We start from the raw sequence: 21,577 nt of genomic DNA on the forward strand, positions 1-21,577 counted from the left end.
GTGAAAGTTCGAAACGAAGTTTACAGTTTCTCTAATACATGCGCCTTCGATGCGGTGATACAGTTATTATGCTCTTCCTACTGTGATAGTGACAATTTTAAGGAGAAATTAGACGATATGGACATTTCAAATCCAATATGTGTTTTGGCGAAATCAACTGTCGTCTCCGGAATTAGTGCCAAAACATACCACGATAGAGGACTTATTCTTAAAAATCACTTCGAGCCAATTGAATTTCCAGAGAATGTTTATTCATATAATTGTAATACATCCGCTGCGGTTCTGGTCAAAAAACTTTTTACTCAAATTCCTTCGTTATCTGAGACAAGTTCATGTCACAATGAAAATTGTTCAAGCGCTATAAAAATTTGCAAAAGAGAAATAATTGCTATAGAATGCCCGCCTAACGAGATAAGCAGCCTCTTTGAACTGCTCCCAGAAATGTTTTCAACGCAGAAAGAAACTTGCCAAGTTCGTAAAAAGGAGAGAACGATTTTCAAGACCTTTTCAAGCATAGGCCTAATATTTGTAGAGCCAACTAACTTCACCGAAAGACTTGATTATGAAGGTTCCCATATAGTCAAACTTCATGATATACCTATATGTGTTAACATCCAGGATGTCAATTTCAAACTACGCGGTGTTATCGGGTACAAGGGTACAAATAACCCAACTTCAGTTGGCCATTACGTTGCATACGCAAGAAGGGATGATATAAAAAGGGGAAAATGGGAAATTTATGATGACTTAAAGAACAAAATCGCTGATTGCACGGAAAAAGAAAGTATATGCACACATATCATATGTTATTCATTTTAATTACAAAATTGTTATCAATTAAAGTACATTGAATTAAGTATAATAAATAATTGCGATTTAAGTATTTAATAATGAATTAACAGTGAGAGAAAAGAAATGGAGGCGCATATTGGTGCACATACAATATGTCATCTTTTTTACGTTTCGGATACGTGTTTAGCTTTCATTTCGTCAGCCCCCAAAAACATTAATGAACTAGAGGCGATCCGTAGTGGTGCAAGCTAAGTTAGGGGTGGTGCATGATGGTGCATGCTTGGTGCAATTGATTCATGTATGTTTGGTGGCGGTTCCAGTATTTAGTAATAAATTAACATTGAGAAAAATAAAAATGGCTGTTCATGTTGGTGCAAGGATGGTGCACATAGAATATGACATTAATTTTCCATTTCGGATACGTGGGGGCTGTCATTTCGTCAGCCCCCCAAAATCTTTAATGAAGTAGAGGCGAACCATAGTGGTGCAAGCTAAGTTAAGGGTGGTGCATGATGGTGCATGCTTGGTGCAATTGATTCATGTATGTTTGGTGGCGATTTGAGCACCTGGGGGGCCAAGTTAATGGACGTCTTCTCATATCACACGCCGCGAGCAAGTTTCAACGAAGTTTACTTTTTGTTTTTATATCTATATACTTTTGTTTATACTTCATAAATGTACTATAGAATAAATAAATTGTTCGTCGATTTAATGTATCTAATTTCTTATTCCTTTTCTTGTCAATTAAGTTACAGCAGGCATATATAGGATTTTAAAATGCATTAATTAGATTAAAAAGGATTGAGAATATGGGATAATTAGAGGTGCCCGGTAATCACTTTAGCACTGTTAAAGGCAGCGCATCGAGGGGCTATTCACTAATGAAAATTTTCTTTTATTGGTGATTTTTATTCACGCTTTTAAAAAGGATAGGCATTCATTGGTGATTTAAAATTAATGGGGATTAATGGTTGTGTCTGGATTACGAGTAATAATCGAGGGGCTACTCACAAAAAACTCGTTAGTGATTTTAAACGGGATTGGGATTGTGGGTAAAATAGGGGGTTACGGGTTGTTATTATTTTACTAGTTATGAACGGATTATTAAGCATTCACACATTTTCCGCTAGGGGCGCTGTGTACGTAGTTACGTATTTACTGACATCTAAAACATGTAGAATTCTGCTAGACATTCGTGTAAGCAATAGATAGTTCATAAATTGCCGCTAGGGGCGCTGTATACGTAGTTACGTATTTACTGACATGTAAAACATGAATAAATTTGCCGCTAGGGGCGCTGTATACGTAGTTACGTATTTACTGACATCTAAAACATGAATAAATTTGCCGCTAGGGGCGCTGTATACGTAGTTACGTATTTACTGACATCTAATACACGAAGAAATTTGCCACTAGAGGCGCTGTCTATAATATTATATAGGCCTAACGGTGTGTGCTCTAATTTGAATTAGCGCCCACGTCACACTTCGAAGCGCCCCCAACGACGGAATATACGATAAAACTCGGACGCTACTTGTCCGGGTTTCTTTTCTCTCTGCGTCGGCGACCAGTCAACATCGTTCCTTGATCAGCTCCTCGTAATCCTGACTTTCGAAGCCAGTATTGGATGCAAAGCCACGTTTTACGCCGACGGTGGGACGTGACTCTAAGCTCTCCGCCATTGAATGTCCATTAGAACGTTGAAATCAACGCGAAAGGTTAAGCCTAGTACGGTATGTGTGAGTCTTTCAATAATCCAAAGTCATCCAGCTAGCAATTTATTATTTTATTTAATCGCAGAGTTTAAATTATTTAGGTAGAGTTAATTGTTAGTTAATTATGTTTATTTATTGAAAGTTAACTACAATATGAAGAAATTTCCAGACACGAGGTCAGTTAGACAAGGCTTAATTTAGAACATCTTAAATCAAGTACTTGGGCTCATATTAGGGGAAATTAAATTCCTTATCTATTTTAAATAATAAACCTCGACTGTTAACAAATTAGGTCTCATTTAACGGCGCGAAACTATATTACCTAAAATGAGTAACGTATGGTTTAACGGGGCCAGATTAGGTTGCACTAGGCTAGACTGAACCTTTTATAAAAATTTATCCGGGCCTGGCACTAATCTCTAAGTTTTTACTTTATGCCGTCGTTTTAATTTAAATTAACGAGGGTATTTTAGAATTTTTACGCTTAAATTATAGATTTGAGATTCTAAAATTTCATTCGAGGCAGTATTTAATTATTTAAGATAATGAACTACGGTCTATTTAATAAGTTAAATGGTTTAAATTAATTAGGGTTAACTGTTAATAAGTTATCATTAATTATGGAGATTAAGCCAATTTAATAATTTTAAAATGAGCCACGAACGCGAAGTTAAGGCTAGAGATTTTTAATTTATATTTACGTAGTTTTTTTCTTAAATTATTTTAATCTATGGTATTGTTTCCGTGAGTTATTATTTTGTTGGGACCTCGAGTAGCCATTTAATTCTGATATGGAAATTGCTTAATATTTAGTGCAATTCTTACATTATATTTATGGGAATATTTTACTTGGTTTTTTTAAATAATTATTTTGCTAGGACCTTAAAGTAGCCCTTGAATTCTGATTTGGCTTAATATTTAGTGTGATTTTTAAATTTTGTTTTCGGGAATATTTTACATAGTTTTTCTTCAATAATTTACGGAAACAAATCCATAGATTAAAATATTTTTTTGTTAGGCCCCTCTAATACTTATTAATATTTGTTATTAATATATTTTCATTTTTAGACGCGATGACGTTCTTGGATATTCTGTTGCTGGTCATTCGGAGAAGTTTCCTACCAGATGATTTCAACCTTTGTTAGAGACGCTCATTCCAGATGACATCTTCCTTGGATTTGCGATACAAGATGTTTTCAACCTGTGGTGGCCATGCAATCATTCTCTACAAAAATGCGATGAACATCAGCGAATCTAGAAAATTCAAATTTTTATTAGAATTATATTTGCAACTACTTAATTTCTTTTTACACGTTCAAACTTCTATTTACGGAACACTTTATATTATTTTTTGTTGAAAATTTTTGTAAACACCTTATTTTTTTACTTTTTGTTCAATAAATTATACCTTAAACCACTTTTTTTGTTTTCTTAAAAATTATTTGGTTAAGAGGGAAGGTTTGAATTTTTTAGCTCTAAACAGATAGCCTATTTTTTGAGGACCCTCTTTTAGGCTTCTTTTAGCTAATATATCATAAAATAAAACTATCAAATTGTTTTGGAAAAAAATTAGCCTAAAACAAGCGTAAATTGTTTAAAAAAGTAAAAAAAAAGCCTAAAAAAGGGTCCCAAAATACTACCCTAAGTCCAGACCCTAAAAAATTCAAGCCATCCCCCATATCGAAACTTTTTTAAGATAACAAAGAACGTGAGGCAAGGCAAAATTTTTTTATTGAGAAAAAACAATTGAGGTGTTTACAAAAATTTTGTACAAAAAAATATATAAAGCGTTCCGTAAATTAAAATTTGACCGCGTAAAATTAAATGGGGTACGCTAGTTACCGATTAAATTCAAGAATAAAATTAAGTTAATTGGCGGAAAAACTTCACGGTCCAATCAGTTTGAAGGCCTTGTGTTCCGCAAATCCAAGAAAGATGTCATCTGGATTGAGGGTCCTTAACATCGGATGAACTTCCAAGTCTACTTGAAAACGTCTCTGAATGACCAGCAACAGCTTATCCAAGAAAATCATTCGCGTCTAAAAATTAAAATAAATTAATTACAAATATTAAGGCAATGCCTAATTTTAAAATAAGTGCTACTTTAAGCCTAACAAAATAAAAATTTACCGAAATAATCCCATATATTTAAATAATTAGCAAAATACTGGCGATATATTGCTAAGAAATTTTTTTTAATAATCTAAGTTAAATTTCTTAAGCCTTGATCAAATGTCTTAACCTCGTGGTCGTAGTTTATTTAATTTTAATTCAAAATTATTATTTAATAGACTGAATTTACGTAAATAATAATAATAATTAACTGCCTTTTCATTAAAACTACTTTATTTATTAAATGAATAAGCTATTTAAAAAGGCTTACATTTGCTGCGCATTAACAAGTTTGTTCATTCCAACATGAATTCGCTGAATCAATTCCAAAAGAACATTCAATGGCGGAAAAGAGCTCTAGATTCTGGATTTATTCATCGACGGCGAAAGGCCTGATTTCCAAGAGCTGAGCAGGAAACGATCTTTTTTTTTTTTTTTCCACCTACTACCACTAGTGCTTAGCCGTTAGGCCTTGAGCACCAGGAAGAATGGAGCGGGAGACCCTACGCGGCCCAGCACTGACGGGGGCCGCTAGGTCGTATGTGTATAAGCAGGGAAGGAAATGAGGTTTACTTGGGAGGTGACGGAAGGTGGAATGAGGAAACGATCTTGACTCCACGATGCCAATATAAGAAAGAAATTTCAGTCGGTTACTCAAGAGCAAAGTTCTCTCCCGCAAGATTTACACCCTCAAGACGTTAAAAGCAGACGACACTAATTGGTGTAAATTCAACCGTTTTTCCGTTGGCCTATTCCATGAAGTAATTTTCGCTCCAAAGAAATTACTCCATGGAAAAGGACAATGGAACGTATGGAGCAATATTATTGGAGACACCAAATTTTAGGGAAACTTTCATTTTCGCTCCATAAAAACTACTCCATGGAAAAGGACAATGGAAGGTATGGAGCATTATTGTAGGAGACACCAAATTTTATGGAATTTTAAAGAAAGTTTCCTTCTCCCTCCAAGAAAATTACTCCATGGAATAGGCCAACGGAAAAACGGTATTACTCCAACTATTGTCGTCTGCTTTTAACGTCTTGTGGGCGTAAATCTTGCGGGAGAGAACTTTGCTCTTGAGTAACCGGCCGAAATTTCTTTCTTCGATTGGCATCGTGGAGTCAAGATCGTTTCCTGCTCAGCTCTTGGAAATCAGGCCTTTCGCCGTCGATCAGCCATTTTTCTTTTCGCCGTCAAGGAATAAATCCAGAATCTAGAGCTCTTTTCCGCCATTGAATGTTCTTTTGGAATCGATTCAGCGAGGTCATGTTGGAATGAACAAACTTGTTAATGCGCAGCAAATGTAAGCCTTTTTTTATAGCTTATTGTTTTAATAAATAAAGTAGTTTTAATGAAAAAGGCAGTTAATTATTATTATTTACGTAAACTCAGTCTATTAAATAATAATTTTGAATTAAAATTAAATAAACCACGACCACGAGGTTAAGACATTTGAACAAAGCTTAAGAAATTTAACTTAGATTATTAAAAAAATTCTTATCAATGTATCGCCAGTATTTTGCTAATTATTTAAATATATGGGATTATTTCGGTAAATTATTATTTTGTTAGGCTTAAAGTAGCACTTACTTTAAAATTAGGCATTGCCTTAATATTTGAAATTAATTTATTTTAATTTTTAGACGCGAATGATTTTCTTGGATAAGCTGTTGCTGGTCATTCAGAGACGTTTTCAAGTAGACTTGGAAGTTCATCCGATGTTAAGGACCCTCAATCCAGATGACATCTTTCTTGGATTTGCGGAACACAAGGCCTTCAAACTGATTGGACCGCGAAGTTTTTCCGCCAATTAACTTAATTTTATTCTTAAATTTAATCGGTAACTAGCGTACCCCATTTAATTTTACGAGGTCAAATTTTAATTTACGGAACGCTTTATATATTTTTTTGTACAAAATTTTTGTAAACACCTCAATTGTTTTTTCTCAATAAAAAAATTTTGCCTTGCCTCACGTTCTTTGTTTTCTTAAAAAAGTTTCGATATGGGGGATGGCTTGAATTTTTTAGGGTCTGGACTTAGGGTAGTATTTTGGGACCCTTTTTTAGGCTTTTTTACTTTTTTAAACAATTTAAGCTTGTTTTAGGCTAATTTTTTTCCAAAACAATTTGATAGTTTTATTTTATGATATATTAGCTAAAAGAAGCCTAAAAGAGGGTCCTCAAAAAATAGGCTATCTGTTTAGAGCTAAAAAATTCAAACCTTCCCTCTTAACCAAATAATTTTTAAGAAAACAAAAAAGTGGTTTAAGGTATAATTTATTGAACAAAAAGTAAAAAAATAAGGTGTTTACAAAAATTTTCAACAAAAAATAATATAAAGTGTTCCGTAAATTGAAGTTTGAACGTGTAAAAAGAAATTAAGTAGTTGCAAATATAATTCTAATAAAAATTTGAATTTTCTAGATTCGCTGATGTTCATCACATTTTTGTAGAGAATGATTGCATGGCCACCACAGGTTGAAAACATCTTGTGTCGCAAATCCAAGGAAGATGTCATCTGGAATGAGCGTCTCTAACATAGGTTGAAATCATCTGGTAGGAAACTTCTCTGAATGACCAGCAACAGAATATCCAAGAACGTCATCGCGTCTAAAAATGAAAATATATTAATAACAAATATTTATAAGAATTGGAGGGGCCTAACAAAAAAAATTATTTTAATCTATGGATTTGTTTCCGTAAATTATTGAAAAAAACTATGTAAAATATTCCCGAAAGCAAAATTTAAAAATCACACTAAATATTAAGCCAAATCAGAATTCAAGGGCTACTTTAAGGTCCTAGCAAAATAATTATTTAAAAAAAAAACCAAGTAAAATATTCCCATAAATATAATGTAAGAATTGCACTAAATATTAAGCAATTTCCATATCAGAATTAAATGGCTACTCGAGGCCCCAACAAAATAATAACTCACGGAAACAATACCATAGATTAAAATTATTTAAGAAAAAAACTACGTAAATATAAATTAAAAATCTCGCGTTCGTGGCTCATTTTAAAATTATTAAATTGGCTTAATCTCCATAATTAATGATAACTTATTAACAGTTAACCCTAATTAATTTAAACCATTTAATTTATTAAATAGACCGTAGTTCATTATCTAAAATAATTAAATACTGCCTCGAATGAAATTTTAGAATCTCAAATCTATAATTTACGCGTAATAATTCTAAAATACCCTCGTTAATTTAAATTAAAACGACGGCATAAAGTAAAAACTTAGAGATTAGTGCCAGGCCCGGATAAATTTTTATAAAAGGTTCAGTCTAGCCTAGTGCAACCTAATCTGGCCCCGTTAAACCATACCTTACTCATTTTAGGTAATATAGTTTCGCGCCGTTAAATGAGACCTAATTTGTTAACAGTCTAGGTTTATTATTTAAAATAGATAAGGAATTTAATTTCCCCTAATATGAGCCCAAGTACTTGATTTAAGATGTTCTAAATTAAGCCTTGTCTAACTGACCTCGTGTCTGGAAATTTCTTCATATTGTAGTTAACTTTCAATAAATAAACATAATTAACTAACAATTAACTCTACCTAAATAATTTAAACTCTGCGATTAAATAAAATAATAAATTGCTAGCTGGATGACTTTGGATTATTGAAAGACTCACACATACCGTACTAGGCTTAACCTTTCGCGTTGATTTCAACGTTCTAATGGACATTCAATGGCGGAGAGCTTAGAGTCACGTCCCACCGTCGGCGTAAAACGTGGCTTTGCATCCAATACTGGCTTCGAAAGTCAGGATTACGAGGAGCTGATCAAGGAACGATGTTGACTGGTCGCCGACGCAGAGAGAAAAGAAACCTGGACAAGTAGCGTCCGAGTTTTATCGTATATTCCGTCGTTGGGGGCGCTTCGAAGTGTGACGTGGGCGCTAATTCAAATTAGAGAACACACCGTTAGGCCTATATAATAGACAGCGCCTCTAGTGGCAACTTTCTTCGTGTATTAGATGTCAGTAAATACGTAACTACGTACTCAGCGCCCCTAGCGGCAATTTATGAACTATCTATTGCTTACACGAATGTCTAGCAGAATTTTATCATGTTTGTCAGTAAATACGTAACTACGTACTCAGCGCCCCTAGCGGCAATTTATGAACTATCTATTGCTTACACGAATGTCAAGCTGAATTTTATCATGTTTTAGATGTCAGTAAATACGTAACTATGTACACAGCGCCCCTAGCGGTAATTTATGAACTATCTATTGCTTACACGAATGTCTGGCAGAATTTTATCATGTTTTTAGGTGTCAGTAAATACGTAATTACGTACACAGCGCCCCTAGCGGCAAATGTGTGAATGATTAATAATCCGTTCATAACTAGTAAAATAATAACAACCCGTAGCTCCTAAGTTACCCACAATCCCAATCCCGTTTAAAATCGCTAACGAGTTTTTAGTGAGTACCCCTTCGATGATTACTCGTAATCTAGACGCAACCATTAAACCCCATCCATTTTAAATCACCAATGAATCCCTATCCTTTTTAAAAGCGTCAATAAAAATCAGCAATAAAAGAAAATTTTCATTAGTGAATAGCCCCTCGACGCGCTGCCTTTAACAGTGCTAAAGTGTAAATCCTTTTTAATCTAGTTAATGCATTTTAAAATCCTATATATGCCTGCTGTAACTTAATTGACAGAAAAAGAATAAAATGAGATTCGTTAAATCGACGAACAATTTATTTATTCTATAGTACATTTATGAAGTATAGACAAAAGTATATAGATATAAAAACAAAAAGTAAACTTCGTTGAAACTTGCTCGCGGCGTGTGATATGAGAACTTGAGAGTTGAGAAGCCCTCTTTTATCACTGAATGGCGTCGATCCCGTCCCCTCTGCTTGGCACTGGGAAGAAGACGTGAATAGGCTCATAATGCGGCAGATGCTTGTATTTTTCTTTGAAATTAGAAAAGTTCATATTTAACTCATTATCGACATAAACACTAGTATTAATTCTTGGAATGCTTTAGTTAGCACGGAAACTACAATAAAACACAAAAACTACAATAAAACACAAAAACTACAATAAAACGCACAAGAACTAATATAAAACACAAAAACCACAATAAAACGCACAGAAACTACAATAAAACGCACAAAAACTACAATAAAACACAAAAACTACAATAAAACGTACAGAAACTGCAATAAAACGCACAGAAAGTACAATAAAACACACAAAAAATACAATAAAACGCACAGAAACTACAATAAAACGCACAGAAACTACAATAAAACGCACAAAAACTACAATAAAACGCACAGGAACTACAATAAAACGCACAGAAACTACAATAAAACACGATAAAACAGCATAGAACAGCATAAAACAGCATAAAAACACAATAAAACAGCATAAAAACACAATAAAACAGCATAGAACAACATAAACCACAGTAAAACAGCATAAAAACACAATAAAACATCATAGACACACATTAAACAGCGTAGAAACACAATAAAACAGAATAAAACGGCATAAAAACACAATAAAACAGCATAAACACAAATTAAACAGCTTAAAACAGAATAAAACAGCTTAAAAACACAATAAAACAGCATAAACACAAATTAAACAGCTTAAAACAGAATAAAACAGCATAAAAACACAATAAAACAGCATAAACACACATTAAACAGCATAAAACACAATAAAACACAATTAACAAACAAATAGAACAATAAGGTAACAAATTAAACAATAAACGAGCAAATAAGAGAATAATTGAATCCAAAAATCAGATAGATAAAAATTAATTATGTTAAATTGGACAAGAAAAATCTACATTCTTCACTAGAACTCTATCATCTACTTTTGATTCAGCCCTCTCGATACCTTTTATAGCGATTTCCACAGACTGCTCGCGGAGCGCTCCCATGGAGCCATATAAATGGGAGAAGTAGTTCTCGGCTTCGTTAAAGACTGTTTTTGCTAAATCAGGGTCTCCTATATTTATTGCTCCATGGGAGCGCTCCGAGAGCAGTCAGTGGAATTCGCTATTAGTTTACCGTCACGTGATTACTGTCACGCGCTTATTTCAAAATCAAATTAAGTCTACTTTTTTACCTCTCCGAGTGACAAGGACTATATCTGAGCATAATTTTCTGTTATTCAACGAAGGCGACGAAGATAAGATACTCATTTTCGGAACTGATCGGATGGTTGGGAGAATGAGAATCTGTTCTGCTCAACGCATATGCATGGATGGAACATTCAAAGCTTCACCTGCACTATTTTATCAACTCTTTACATTGCACCGTCTCGTTAAAAAAAAATATTACCTCAGCTATTTGTATTGCTACCAGATAAATCTCGCGAAACTTATGATCGTATGTTTCGCGCCATAGAAACAATCGCCGCAATCCGTGGTTTATCTTTCAGCTCTGCAGAATTCATGTGGTGCTATGGTGACAACGCGGATGCAAGAACGAACAATGATTGTGAAGGCACACATAACAAGTGGAACAAAGCGTTGAAGGTCCCTCATCCCGACATCTATGAACTCATACAGTTTATGAAAAGAAAAGAGGTCCATCAAGAAATTGAAATAGACTCTATGAGCCGTCTTCACTCTGTTAGACCACCTCTAAAAATGTTTCGCGATCTTGAAAACAAACGGAACATTCTAAGAGAACAATTGGACACCGGCGCTAAAACACCCGAAGAGTTTTTGGAGGCAATAAAATATGGTTTTAATTTAGAATAGTAAAATGTATACGATACTTATTTTAATTTTGGGAGAGATAAATATTTGGGTTAAAAATCATTGGGAGAAATAATTTTGGGTAAACTGGGATTGGGATAAGTAGCGTTTGGGAGAACTATTTTGGGGGAAATGGGACTAAATCGTTCTCCATTCCTACTTCAAAAATTAACGGAACATAGTCTAATTTAAATAGATAATTATGTTCAAAGTTCAGAGTCATCTGACCATAAATAATTAGGCAGATTTGTTAGTTTTTATTCCAATCAATTAACAATCAATATTTCGACTATGTTTTATTTAAATATTGAGCAGCGACGCTTTTCGGGCAAGCCTTGAAGGAAAGAAAAAAGTCACAAATTAAGAAATAATACTCTGAACTAAACCCTGGAAGGGATTACCCAGATGAAGCCTGTGACCTTTTCGTTATATACCGCTATTCCCCCCCCCCCATATGCCACAACTAACCAACAGCGCCCTGCGCTAACTATTACCGTTAACCTCTCTACGCGGAAGGATTCGTACCCTTTGATAATATACTTCTTACCCTGAAAGTTTTAAGTGTATTCTCTGTGGGATCGTATCCAAACGGTTCCAATCGAATACAAGTCGAACATCGAACTAGACAATCCTGAAATTTCAAAAGTAAATATAATTAGTTTGTTTCGCTATACAGACCAAATCTTCGCCAGTTTAGATATTAGGCAGTCGAAAATCTTTAAAATTTCTATGACCGATTTTGCCGTCCGGACCACCGTTATGATTGGAGTGTTTAAATTACCATTATCTTTCAGTTTGCCCATAGAACCATCCCACTGTACTACGCTTCTATAATTACCCTCCGTTTATGCAACACCCTGTCTGGATCCTGACCAAGGATCTGATTGTGATAGGTTCGCTCGGACGTACCTCATACTTGGTTCCGAAAACCTCGCAGTCGGCTAATATTCCTTCTGTTTGGAACTTAAAGCCAAGGTCGCTAATATCGTCCCGACACGCTTGATTGTTGCCAGTCAGTTCAGAGATCTATGAAGAAGTTTGCGAAGACGCATTAATAGTAAGTGTTTGAAAAATGTGTAACAGAAAAGACACATTGGATTCGAAGGACATTCGTGTTTGGGAATTTTTGGTGTACAATTTCTTAACAGTCACTGCTTGGGCAACTGAGTATACTTATTTAGATAATGCTTTGGATCTGAATGGCCATTTACGTGTTGAAAAGGTTGGCCTTACTTACGTTTTTAAGTAATTCCGGTTGTACAGCATTGAGGCAAGCTGCGAAGGCCTGTCTGACTTCTGGACTGTCGTCTTTGCCTGTAAAATCGCCATAAGTAACGTTATAACCATAAGAGCTGCACACGTTGACGTACATGTCCAAGTTTCCCCCGAAATTGTCAAAAAACGTATTATTTAATAATATCTTACTGCATCCTCCCGCTTTAAGAACTCTGCTATATTCTCTTATTTGCCTGGGATTTGGTTTATCACACTGCGTAGCGATTCCTTTACACTGAGGAGATCTGAAAGGACGGTAATGAAATCCGGAAGTTTTCACGTTTAAAATTGCCAATAAGGCGAGAGCCAGTTGAACGGAAGTCGCACTTGGTGTAAAATTCATTTCGAATGAAGCTTTAGAGCTACATGTATGCGATAGTAGTTGGTCGTATGTTTTATATAAGCGGTAGATGAATAATACGCAATATATCAAACGCCTCCGTATACAATATTAAATGATGGATGACTTTTTTATCAGCAAAATTAACAGATGCGATTATAACGTGGCAGCTAACTGATCGTTTCGTTTGCAAACGAGTGTGATAAGGTAAAGTATTGTTCAGTCCAATAGACTGTTCCATTATTTCCAGAAGAGGAGCTAGCATTGCAAGGGCGGATAGGTTGGGTTATTTACCTCGCATCAAAGAAGCGCCGCTAGAGGTAGAACTAGTCTTTTACGAAAGGTAGGGTCAGATGGAGTTATCTTGTGGTAACGCAACCTTCCTTCCCTTCTAAATATTGAAGCATCTCACGTTTTGTCAAGTTGTCTTGGTAATAACAACGAGAGACAAGGACAATACTTGACTTCAAAAATGTTAGACAGAAATGTTTCCAGATTAAATGAACTTTATAAGATCAATTTAATTATTTGAAAGCAATTGACTTTATTATTTGAAAATGTATCTTTTAAATTTTACATTATTCTCTCATCTTGAATATTCTTTATTTTTAAGTTGATGGACAAGGGGCTCTACTGCATCCCGAACTTTTGTAGCATACCTTGAAAAAAATATAAAGATACTTTAGTGTATTATTACGAATGGGCCAAGTGATGACAGTTTAGACTGCCTGGCGTTTTTGAAGTTGCCTAGTCTTTCCCACTGGCTTCACCGAGCGTCGTAGAGTTCGTGATTGGAGACCCCCTCCCATCATAAAGTTTTTACATTTGGTTGTAGTCTTTCTATCATTTAGGGATTAACTCCAAGTAATGATAGAAAAACTTCGCACCTGAAGGATCTATTACGAAATATGAGTCCCTTACATTCGCGTCAAACTTACCTCGCTGACATCTTGGAATTGTTTAAATGTGGTACCCGGTTTTTGGGCCACCACTTTGGTGTTAACGCAGCAGTTAGCCTCTAAAGCATCCTGTATCGATAAATAAAGGTAGGTTTCATACATGGTCATTTTTAAGTAATTTTATCCGTTGAAGGAATAATCGCTCAAGTCCCAATACGATAAACTATGTAACCTTCCAGCTACCAGGATCTAGTCTCGACGAAACACTCGTGGTTACGCGACTATTCCTTTGAACGGATAAAGTGATATTCTTACGAAGTACTTATCGGGTGAAGTGTTGCAACGGTTCGCGGTTAAGTCCTGTGCATCTTTGTTCAGCTCCTTTGCGCATTCTTTCAAAGCTTTCTAACAACGGTAACAAAAGGGATGATTTTCAGCGCTAATCATCTTTCGACAGGGTGACCCAATCAGAGACGGTGGGCATGCGTGGGTCCTTTCTGATTGGATCCCACCTTCACGAAAAGACGTCAAAGGTGAATTAACTTTGTATTCGCTTACATTAGTATCGTATCCTTTTTCCAATAGGCAAGAGCCGACACTATTGAGACAATCTTCAGTGCTGACGAAACCTGATTCGAATTTAATGAGAAAATAGATGAAAGAAAAATTATTTACTTTGTGGCTTTTATGGTACTGCATCTCAATTGTTTGCCATTATTAATATGCTAAATTTCTTAAGAAGGTAAACTAGTAGCTCATAAAATATTGTTCGCACGACCCTTGTGAGCCGTGTAGAATCGTGGAAGAAATGACGTTTCCATGGAATGTGGTACCATTGAAGTGGGATGAATCGAGTAAATACCATACTTACAACACTTATTGGCCAAGTAATTGGCGGAGTAGTATATGGACTCAATTCTACAGCTCTTAAGTGAAGTCTCCCCAAATGGTAGTAGAGCATCTTCGCTGCAAGACTGGCTAAGAACTCTGATTTCGAAAATACAGAGGATCAAAACCAACGTTAACATTATTCTGGTTGAAGACATTGCTTAAGATGATGTACGAAAGAAGAGCGACTGAAACCAACCTAATACACTGCCGAGAAGTGAATTCTGGAAAATATGGGTGGAACCGATAATGCTTTGTAGAAATATTTTAACCTATACGTCTAAAATAGTTTTCCACAAGTCCACATGTGTTTTCTAGGTTATCAGTTCACCAGTATGCCAGTACTCCATAATCCGCTGAATGTTAAATTAGGCCAGGTCTTCGAGTATATTCAAAAAGAGAATGCTACTTTCGCTATTTGGTTGTGGATACTAGCGAGAAATTGGGGCTAAGACTGAATAAAGGTGAAGCCAAACCCAAGTGTACACTCTGTACCTGTATTTGAAAAATTATTTCGTAGTGTAACTCTAATTCGTTAAATATGAGACGACAGCTTTGGGTTTTGCAGAATGCTAGCCTATTCTTTAATACTGGAGGCAATTGCACGGGGATGTACAACGTGATACGATCTCACATTCTAAAAGCGTCACTGTTTAAGCCTCGTGACGTTCAACACGACCTTAAGGCGCGTTTTCAATCAAGATTTTTTTGAACAAAAATTAAGCTTTTGCTTCAAAAGTAGCAGCGGAAAGCCGAAGCAAAAAATCTTGGTGTTTTCAAACAAGCTTCAAATTCAGCTTTTCGTCTTTTCAGGCTTTAAACCTTCGAGAAGCAGATATCTAAATGAGTTTGATATTTGCTTCTCATTTTCTTTAAGCTTTTGCCGCTCAAACAGTTTTGGCGCGTTCAGTTTTGCTACGGGTTTAGGACTTTTTTTGAAAAGAAAATGACGTCTACACACATGAAAACACGCCCACTTGTAATTTTTTATTCATTTGAAGCTTGTTTGAAAACGATACGAGTTTTAGCTTTTCCGTTTTAATTTTTTTGAAGATTTTTTATCTTCGAAAGCCCGTCAAAATTTCCCAAAAAAGCCACAGCGAAAAGCTTGGAAAAAGTTGATTGAAAACGGGCCTTTAGAACGGTGCAGTACACGTTTCGAAAGGCTTTTTTCACGTGTTCGTGTTCAGCTTCCACTGGCTACCTACCTTCTATTTTCGTTGGTTTCTCTACAAGTAATTTATGTAATGGTCTATAGATGGTGCTATGCATTTTTTCGTATTAATGTAAGTAAAGTAATAACAGTAAATAATGCAAAAAAACTTTTTTATTTCTTTTTATCAAATTAGATCGGAAAACTTTTCGTCTTGGGTTTTGTATCTAAGCGAGATAAACGTCTCAACTTTCAGAACTAGAGTCAAGGACGAAAGGTAGGGTCAGTTGAAGTTATCTTGTGGTAACGCAACCTTCCTTCACTTCGCCGTCTAATTATTGACGCTTCTCAAGTTATGTCAAACTGTAATGGTAATTACAACGAGAAACAAGGACAACTCTTGACTTGAGAAATTTAATACAGATTAAATGAACTTCTTAAGATCAATTTAATTTATTGAGAGCAATTGACTTTATTATTTAAAAATGTATCATATAAATTTTACATAATTCTCTTTTCTTAAAATTTCTTGATTTTTAAGCTGATGGACAAGCGGCTCTCTTGCATCCCGAAGAACCGTAGCATTTCTTGAAATAAATATAAAGATACTTTAGTTTATAAAGAATTTTTTAGGAAATGTGAGTCCTTTACATTTGTGTGAAACTTACCTCAACAACACCTTCGAGTTGTCCAAGTGTGGAACCCGGTTTTTGGGCGACCAGTTTGGTTTTAACACAGCAGTTAGACTGTAGGGTATTCTATATCGATAGATAAAAGTAGGTTTCATGTGGCCATTTTGTAATTCTGGCGTTAAAGGAGTAATCGCTGAGCTATTGAAACCGAGTTCAAGTCCCAATATGATAAATTATATAACCGTTCAGCTACCATGAACTAGTGTTGACGAAACACTCTTGGTTACGGATGCTTCCGCGACTATTCCTTTGAACGGGTAAAGTGTTATTCTTACCAAGTACATAGCGGGTGAAGTGTTGCAACGGTTTGCGAGTAAGTCTTTCACTTCCATTTCCAGATCCTTGGCGCAATCTTGCGCAGCTTTCTAACAACGGTAACAAAAGGGATGATTTTCAGCGCTAATCATCTTTCGTCAGGGTGACCCAATCAGAGACGGTCATGCATGCGTGGTCCTCTCTGATTGGATCCCACCTTCACGAAAAGACGTCAAAAGTGAATTAACTTCGTACTCGCTTACATTAGCGTCGTAGTCACTGTCTCCTAGGCAAGAGGCGACCTTTTCGAAACAGTCGGTGGTGCTGACGAAACCTGATTCGAATTTAATGAGGAGATAGATTAGAGAAAAACCTTTATTGTAACGCATCTCAATTGTTTGCCATTATCAATATGCTAAATTTCTTAAGAAGCTAAACTAGTAGCGTATAAAATATTGTTTGGACGATCCTGGTGGTGTAGAATCGTGGAAAAAGGACGTTTCCATGGTATGTGGTACCATTGCAAGTTGCGCGAGCAAATAAATACGATACTTACAACACTTGTTGGCCAAATAATTTGCGGTGTAGTATAAGGACTCGGAGTTGCAGTTCTTAATGGTAGCGTATGGTTGAAGAGCATCTTCGCTGCAAGATTGGCTAAGAACTCTGATTTCGAAAATACAGAGGATCAAAGCCAACGTTATCATTATTCTACTTGAAGACATTGCTTAAGATTATGTACGTAGAAGAGAGACTGAAACCAACCGAGTACACTGCCAAGAAGTGAATGTGAACAATATGGGAAGCGCCGAAAATGTTATATAGAAAATTTTTTACATAGACCTACGCCTAAAATAATCTTATTAAACATGTGTTTTTCTAGGTTATCACGAAGGCAATCAAAAATGATGGATGATTGCGGTGGACTGTACAACGTGACACTATCTCACACTCCGAAAGTGTCACTGTTTTAGCCGCGTGACGTTCAACACGGCCTTAGAACACGTTTCGCAATGCTTTTTTCGCGTGTTCGTGTTCAGTCGCCTTACTTACTTTTCTATGAGATTTAACATAATGTATTCATACGCTTCAGCTTCTTCTATATAAATCAACTCAGTTCGAACGGAACGTGACGCCTGTTTAGATTCTAGCTTTGGCCTCGACTGTCATTGTGCAAACGCCAACTGTTTTGTGTCATATTTGAATCTCCATATTAAAAATATATGAAATTCTAATATAAATGAAGTCTAGTCAAAATTAATCCAGTTAAAACGTATTTGACACGAAGGACTCGAAACGCAAAATAAAGTTATTTTAGTAAATACATATTCAAAATAATTCGCGTAAACAACTTAACGATTTAGGAACGCTTTGAGGGTGCAATTGGTAAAATTCTTCTCCGTCCAATCAAATAGGTATCAAGGTATTTTAAAATTCAGTTGATTCATTTTGTTTCACCAATTAACTTTATTGGAATAACTCTAGCGCCTGGTAAAATATCTGTCGATATCGGTTTAATTGTGTTGGTATCGGTTCCTGTAAGACTTTGGTATCGACATCGGCCATCACTAATAAGAAGTATCTAGTCGTCGGTGAAAGTTTCCACCCTGTTTAGTCTTCTGGGTTCAGAACGCCTGAACTCTGTCAATTTAAACGCTAAGCGGCAACTGAACTCCCGCGCATATCTAATCTTCAAGCACGCTGCTTATCTCAGAAACTTCAAATTTCCCTTTTTGCGTCAGTTAATAAAGTTCCCCCTTTTTTTTAGTAAGCGATTTTGATCATCACTTTCAAAGGGGTTCAATCTATCCCGCAAGTCCCGTTCAAGCACGTGCTACTTTCTTCCCATTGTGTGTTTAACGTTACTTATTAATCCGCCTGAACTTTATCTATTATATCAAGTATGGGTGAACTGAACGAATCGAAGGTCGACGGTGTTATTTTATGGCGCGGAGTTATTATTTCTAACTCAGTTAAAAGCGCGAAGCCTTCTCCCCTCGTGCCAGCAAACAAAAAACAGAATCGAGTGTAAAAAACGAGCCTATAATATATTATCTTCCGCTTGTCAACGAGTTGGCCTCATATTGGCCCCGCCTTCACAGACAACTTTCTTTGTTCACTGGGGCGGAAGAAGTTACGAGCATTATCTATTTACGGTAAATTTCACACTCTACAAGCGGCTGGGGCCCTTTCTATTTGCTAAGAAGAACCAATTGCTCTTTTTTCTCACGATTACTAGGTTTTAACGTAAGTCAGAAATTAAAGACTCGTATCCTAGGAAGTATAAAACCCTAAGATATTCTATTGTCAAAATATGTGAAAGGAGGGCGAAAATTTTCCTCCCCAGTAACGAGAAGTTGCTAAACTCCCGAGAGACATGAAACGTTGTGTTCAAAGTCTAACTAAAGGTTCAAGGCAAACAGAGGTTTCTCGCCCACCACTACCTCTTTAAGAGAACATTGTTGAAACTTTTACTTTAGTTAGTTCTCCCTCTGCTGGGCCACAACCCAGACCTTCATTTCAAAAAACGAGAAGTTTGGGCTAACAAATATAGTTTCGAAAATGATTTGAGTCTTATACTTCTTAGGTTAGTGGGTATTAGATTCGGATTTTACTGAATCCCAATAGCGCTAGTTTAGTATTATTTTGTCTTTGGGGTTACGTCTATTGTAAGTGTATCCCCGAAATGTGAGCATCTCCTTGGGCAGCTCTCCTCCTCCGCCTCTACGGCCACCAAGAAACTATTTTTCCGGGCATCTAGCGATGCCCCGAGATAAAGCAAAACTGCCCAGAAACAACACACGCCGAGTTCGGAAACGATTCCTATTAGCCGTTTGCATTTCTCTTTGAATACGCACAGTGGTCAGCTGCGTGCCGGATTACCCACTAGGCACGTGCGTGAAGCTCAGGTGACCCCGATGGTCAGCTTTAAGCTCTCAGCTGTCATATCGCAGTGCCTAGGGGCCCCCGAGGGTGTTGATCCGGCACTGGTCAGCTGAAGCGCTGAAGATGGTCGTTGAGGTGGCGAGATTACTCCTCCAAGGAGAAACTTGTAAGATGTTTTGAATCTACAGCGCCTCAGCTCTCTGTTCTCAGCGTTCTTTTCAGGACGTTATTTCTATACTCCGTGTACATAGTCTCTGTAACTGGCGATGTCCGCTAAATTGTGATTGATTACCCCCCTAGCGAGAAAGAATAGCTATCGCTTAAAGTAGGCGCCCCCTTCGATATGCACCCCCAACCCTGAACCTTTTTTGTCCACCGGAAAGCGAACCTCCACCCCACACACTCACGCACTAGCACTCTTTTTCAGATGATTCTTCTTCATTCTTATAAAATAAAAAGCGCAGTTATGTCAAGGGGGGAGGGGAAGCGCCCCTGGAAGGCAGTCAAAAGACAATGAGAACTTTAGAGAAATGCATCCAATCGATACGGATCTACTATTCTATTTTTCCAATAGGTTCGATTTCTTTTCCGAACTTTTTGGATAGTTAAATATATAAAGTAGGAGGAGCTAATTAAAAATTATAACAAATCGTCACGAGTGACGTCTCTACTCTGGAGAAATGACGCTCGCGCTCAAAATCGTTAGATCATGGATGAAGAATGCGCGTGACGAAATTTGTTTTCATGCTGTAGGTTAGCTTGAAAACACATTTCATCACGCGCATTCTTTATCCATGGCTTAACAATAAATCACTAGACTCACGTCACGTAAAAAATCGCGGCGAGCATGCCTGAAAATCTGGAAGTAGCGTCATAACGTGATGACGATTTCTTATTTTTCAACAAGTTCAGCAAGGCCAAATACTTTATATAATCACCTGTTGGCCTGGGTTTCAAACAGTTTTAATTCAAATCTCGCGCTCAAATTCACCGACATTCCCAAAAAAAGGTTACGGAATTTCTTGATTTCACCAAAGATTTTGGAATTTCCATCTTTGATTTCGCGATTTCGCCAAAGGTTTCGGAATTTCCACCTTTGATTTCGTGATTTATTGATTTATTCAAAGATTTCGCGAGAAGCGTACGGGATTTCGTATAAATGTCGGACCCCTCGACAATGTATAATTATTTAGTGAGATTGAAGTAGTTTAAAGTGTCAGCGAGGGGCTAACCACTCGCGTATTCTAGCCTCAGTGACTTTACGCACTTCTGATCTGAACGCAAAAACATATGCTACGTTTTGCCACCCAAATACCCTGGTTTTCCATCCTAACAACCTCGTTTAGTAGGGTATTAGCGTGGAAAAACAGTGGAAATTCTAAGCCGATTAAAATTTGTTAATCATAAATTTTTTTTATTATTTTCAGTACCTGGACTGAACACACGGAAGTTACACGTTTATAAAAATATTTTTATAATTTTCATTATTAATCTTATTAATAAAATCTAATGTATCAATGGAGTATATTTCAAAATAAAAATATTATTATTAAATAAATATTAATATTTATAAAATATTATTTGATAAAATTATTTCTATTTATAAGCTTACTAATTTGTTATTGAAACTTGATTGGTACCCTCTGAATATAAGCAAAAGTAAATATTCTTTTTTCGAGAAAAGTGTACCACAAAGCGGGGTAATTTTTGCATGATTCTTCCCAATCCCAACATCAGAACATTTGGAAAAAGGTTACTATACTGAATCACATATACGTGAACTACTTGCCAAGGCGCGATTGCGGATTTGTGTCCCAC

General features: G+C 36.2%; 2 protein-coding genes and 3 long non-coding RNA genes across 7 annotated transcripts; 2 read left to right on the forward strand and 3 right to left on the reverse strand.

Moving 5' to 3' along the window:
* Positions 1-2,360: 2,360 nt before the first annotated feature.
* Positions 2,361-3,924, forward strand: LOC149651332 (uncharacterized). Its single transcript, XR_016370884.1, has 2 exons — positions 2,361-2,525; positions 3,576-3,924. It is a non-coding gene; the product is annotated as an uncharacterized LOC149651332 (long non-coding RNA).
* Positions 3,925-4,388: 464 nt separating this feature from the next.
* LOC149651333 (uncharacterized) lies at positions 4,389-8,434 on the reverse strand. Of its 3 annotated transcripts, none has more exons than XR_016370885.1 (2): positions 8,272-8,434; positions 4,389-4,546 (listed from the first exon to the last, which is right to left on the reverse strand). It is a non-coding gene; the product is annotated as an uncharacterized LOC149651333 (long non-coding RNA). The 3 variants fall into 3 exon arrangements; XR_016370886.1 differs by lacking the exon at positions 8,272-8,434 and adding an exon at positions 4,891-5,008; XR_016370887.1 differs by lacking the exon at positions 4,389-4,546 and adding an exon at positions 6,881-7,230.
* A 5,631-nt stretch (positions 8,435-14,065) lies between these two features.
* Positions 14,066-14,964, reverse strand: LOC149651334 (uncharacterized). Its single transcript, XM_089847208.1, has 4 exons — positions 14,757-14,964; positions 14,444-14,514; positions 14,201-14,290; positions 14,066-14,134 (listed from the first exon to the last, which is right to left on the reverse strand). The coding sequence occupies exons 1-4, from the start codon at positions 14,929-14,931 to the stop codon at positions 14,066-14,068; spliced, it is 405 nt and encodes a 134-aa protein (XP_089703334.1). The 5' UTR covers positions 14,932-14,964.
* A 1,483-nt stretch (positions 14,965-16,447) lies between these two features.
* On the reverse strand, positions 16,448-18,684 carry LOC149651335 (uncharacterized). The gene is made up of 5 exons (XM_089848212.1): positions 17,430-18,684; positions 17,137-17,207; positions 16,894-16,983; positions 16,595-16,684; positions 16,448-16,513 (listed from the first exon to the last, which is right to left on the reverse strand). The coding sequence occupies exons 1-5, from the start codon at positions 17,596-17,598 to the stop codon at positions 16,463-16,465; spliced, it is 471 nt and encodes a 156-aa protein (XP_089704338.1). The 5' UTR covers positions 17,599-18,684; the 3' UTR covers positions 16,448-16,462.
* LOC149651336 (uncharacterized) lies at positions 18,662-21,301 on the forward strand. The gene is made up of 3 exons (XR_016371174.1): positions 18,662-19,120; positions 20,187-20,333; positions 21,187-21,301. It is a non-coding gene; the product is annotated as an uncharacterized LOC149651336 (long non-coding RNA).
* The last annotated feature ends 276 nt before the right edge of the window (positions 21,302-21,577 follow it).

This window comes from Phalangium opilio, unplaced genomic scaffold, assembly GCF_054372755.1.
Source record: "Phalangium opilio isolate 3A_F unplaced genomic scaffold, DU_Popi_V2 ptg000082l_1, whole genome shotgun sequence".
Taxonomy (NCBI): Eukaryota; Metazoa; Arthropoda; class Arachnida; order Opiliones; family Phalangiidae; genus Phalangium; species Phalangium opilio.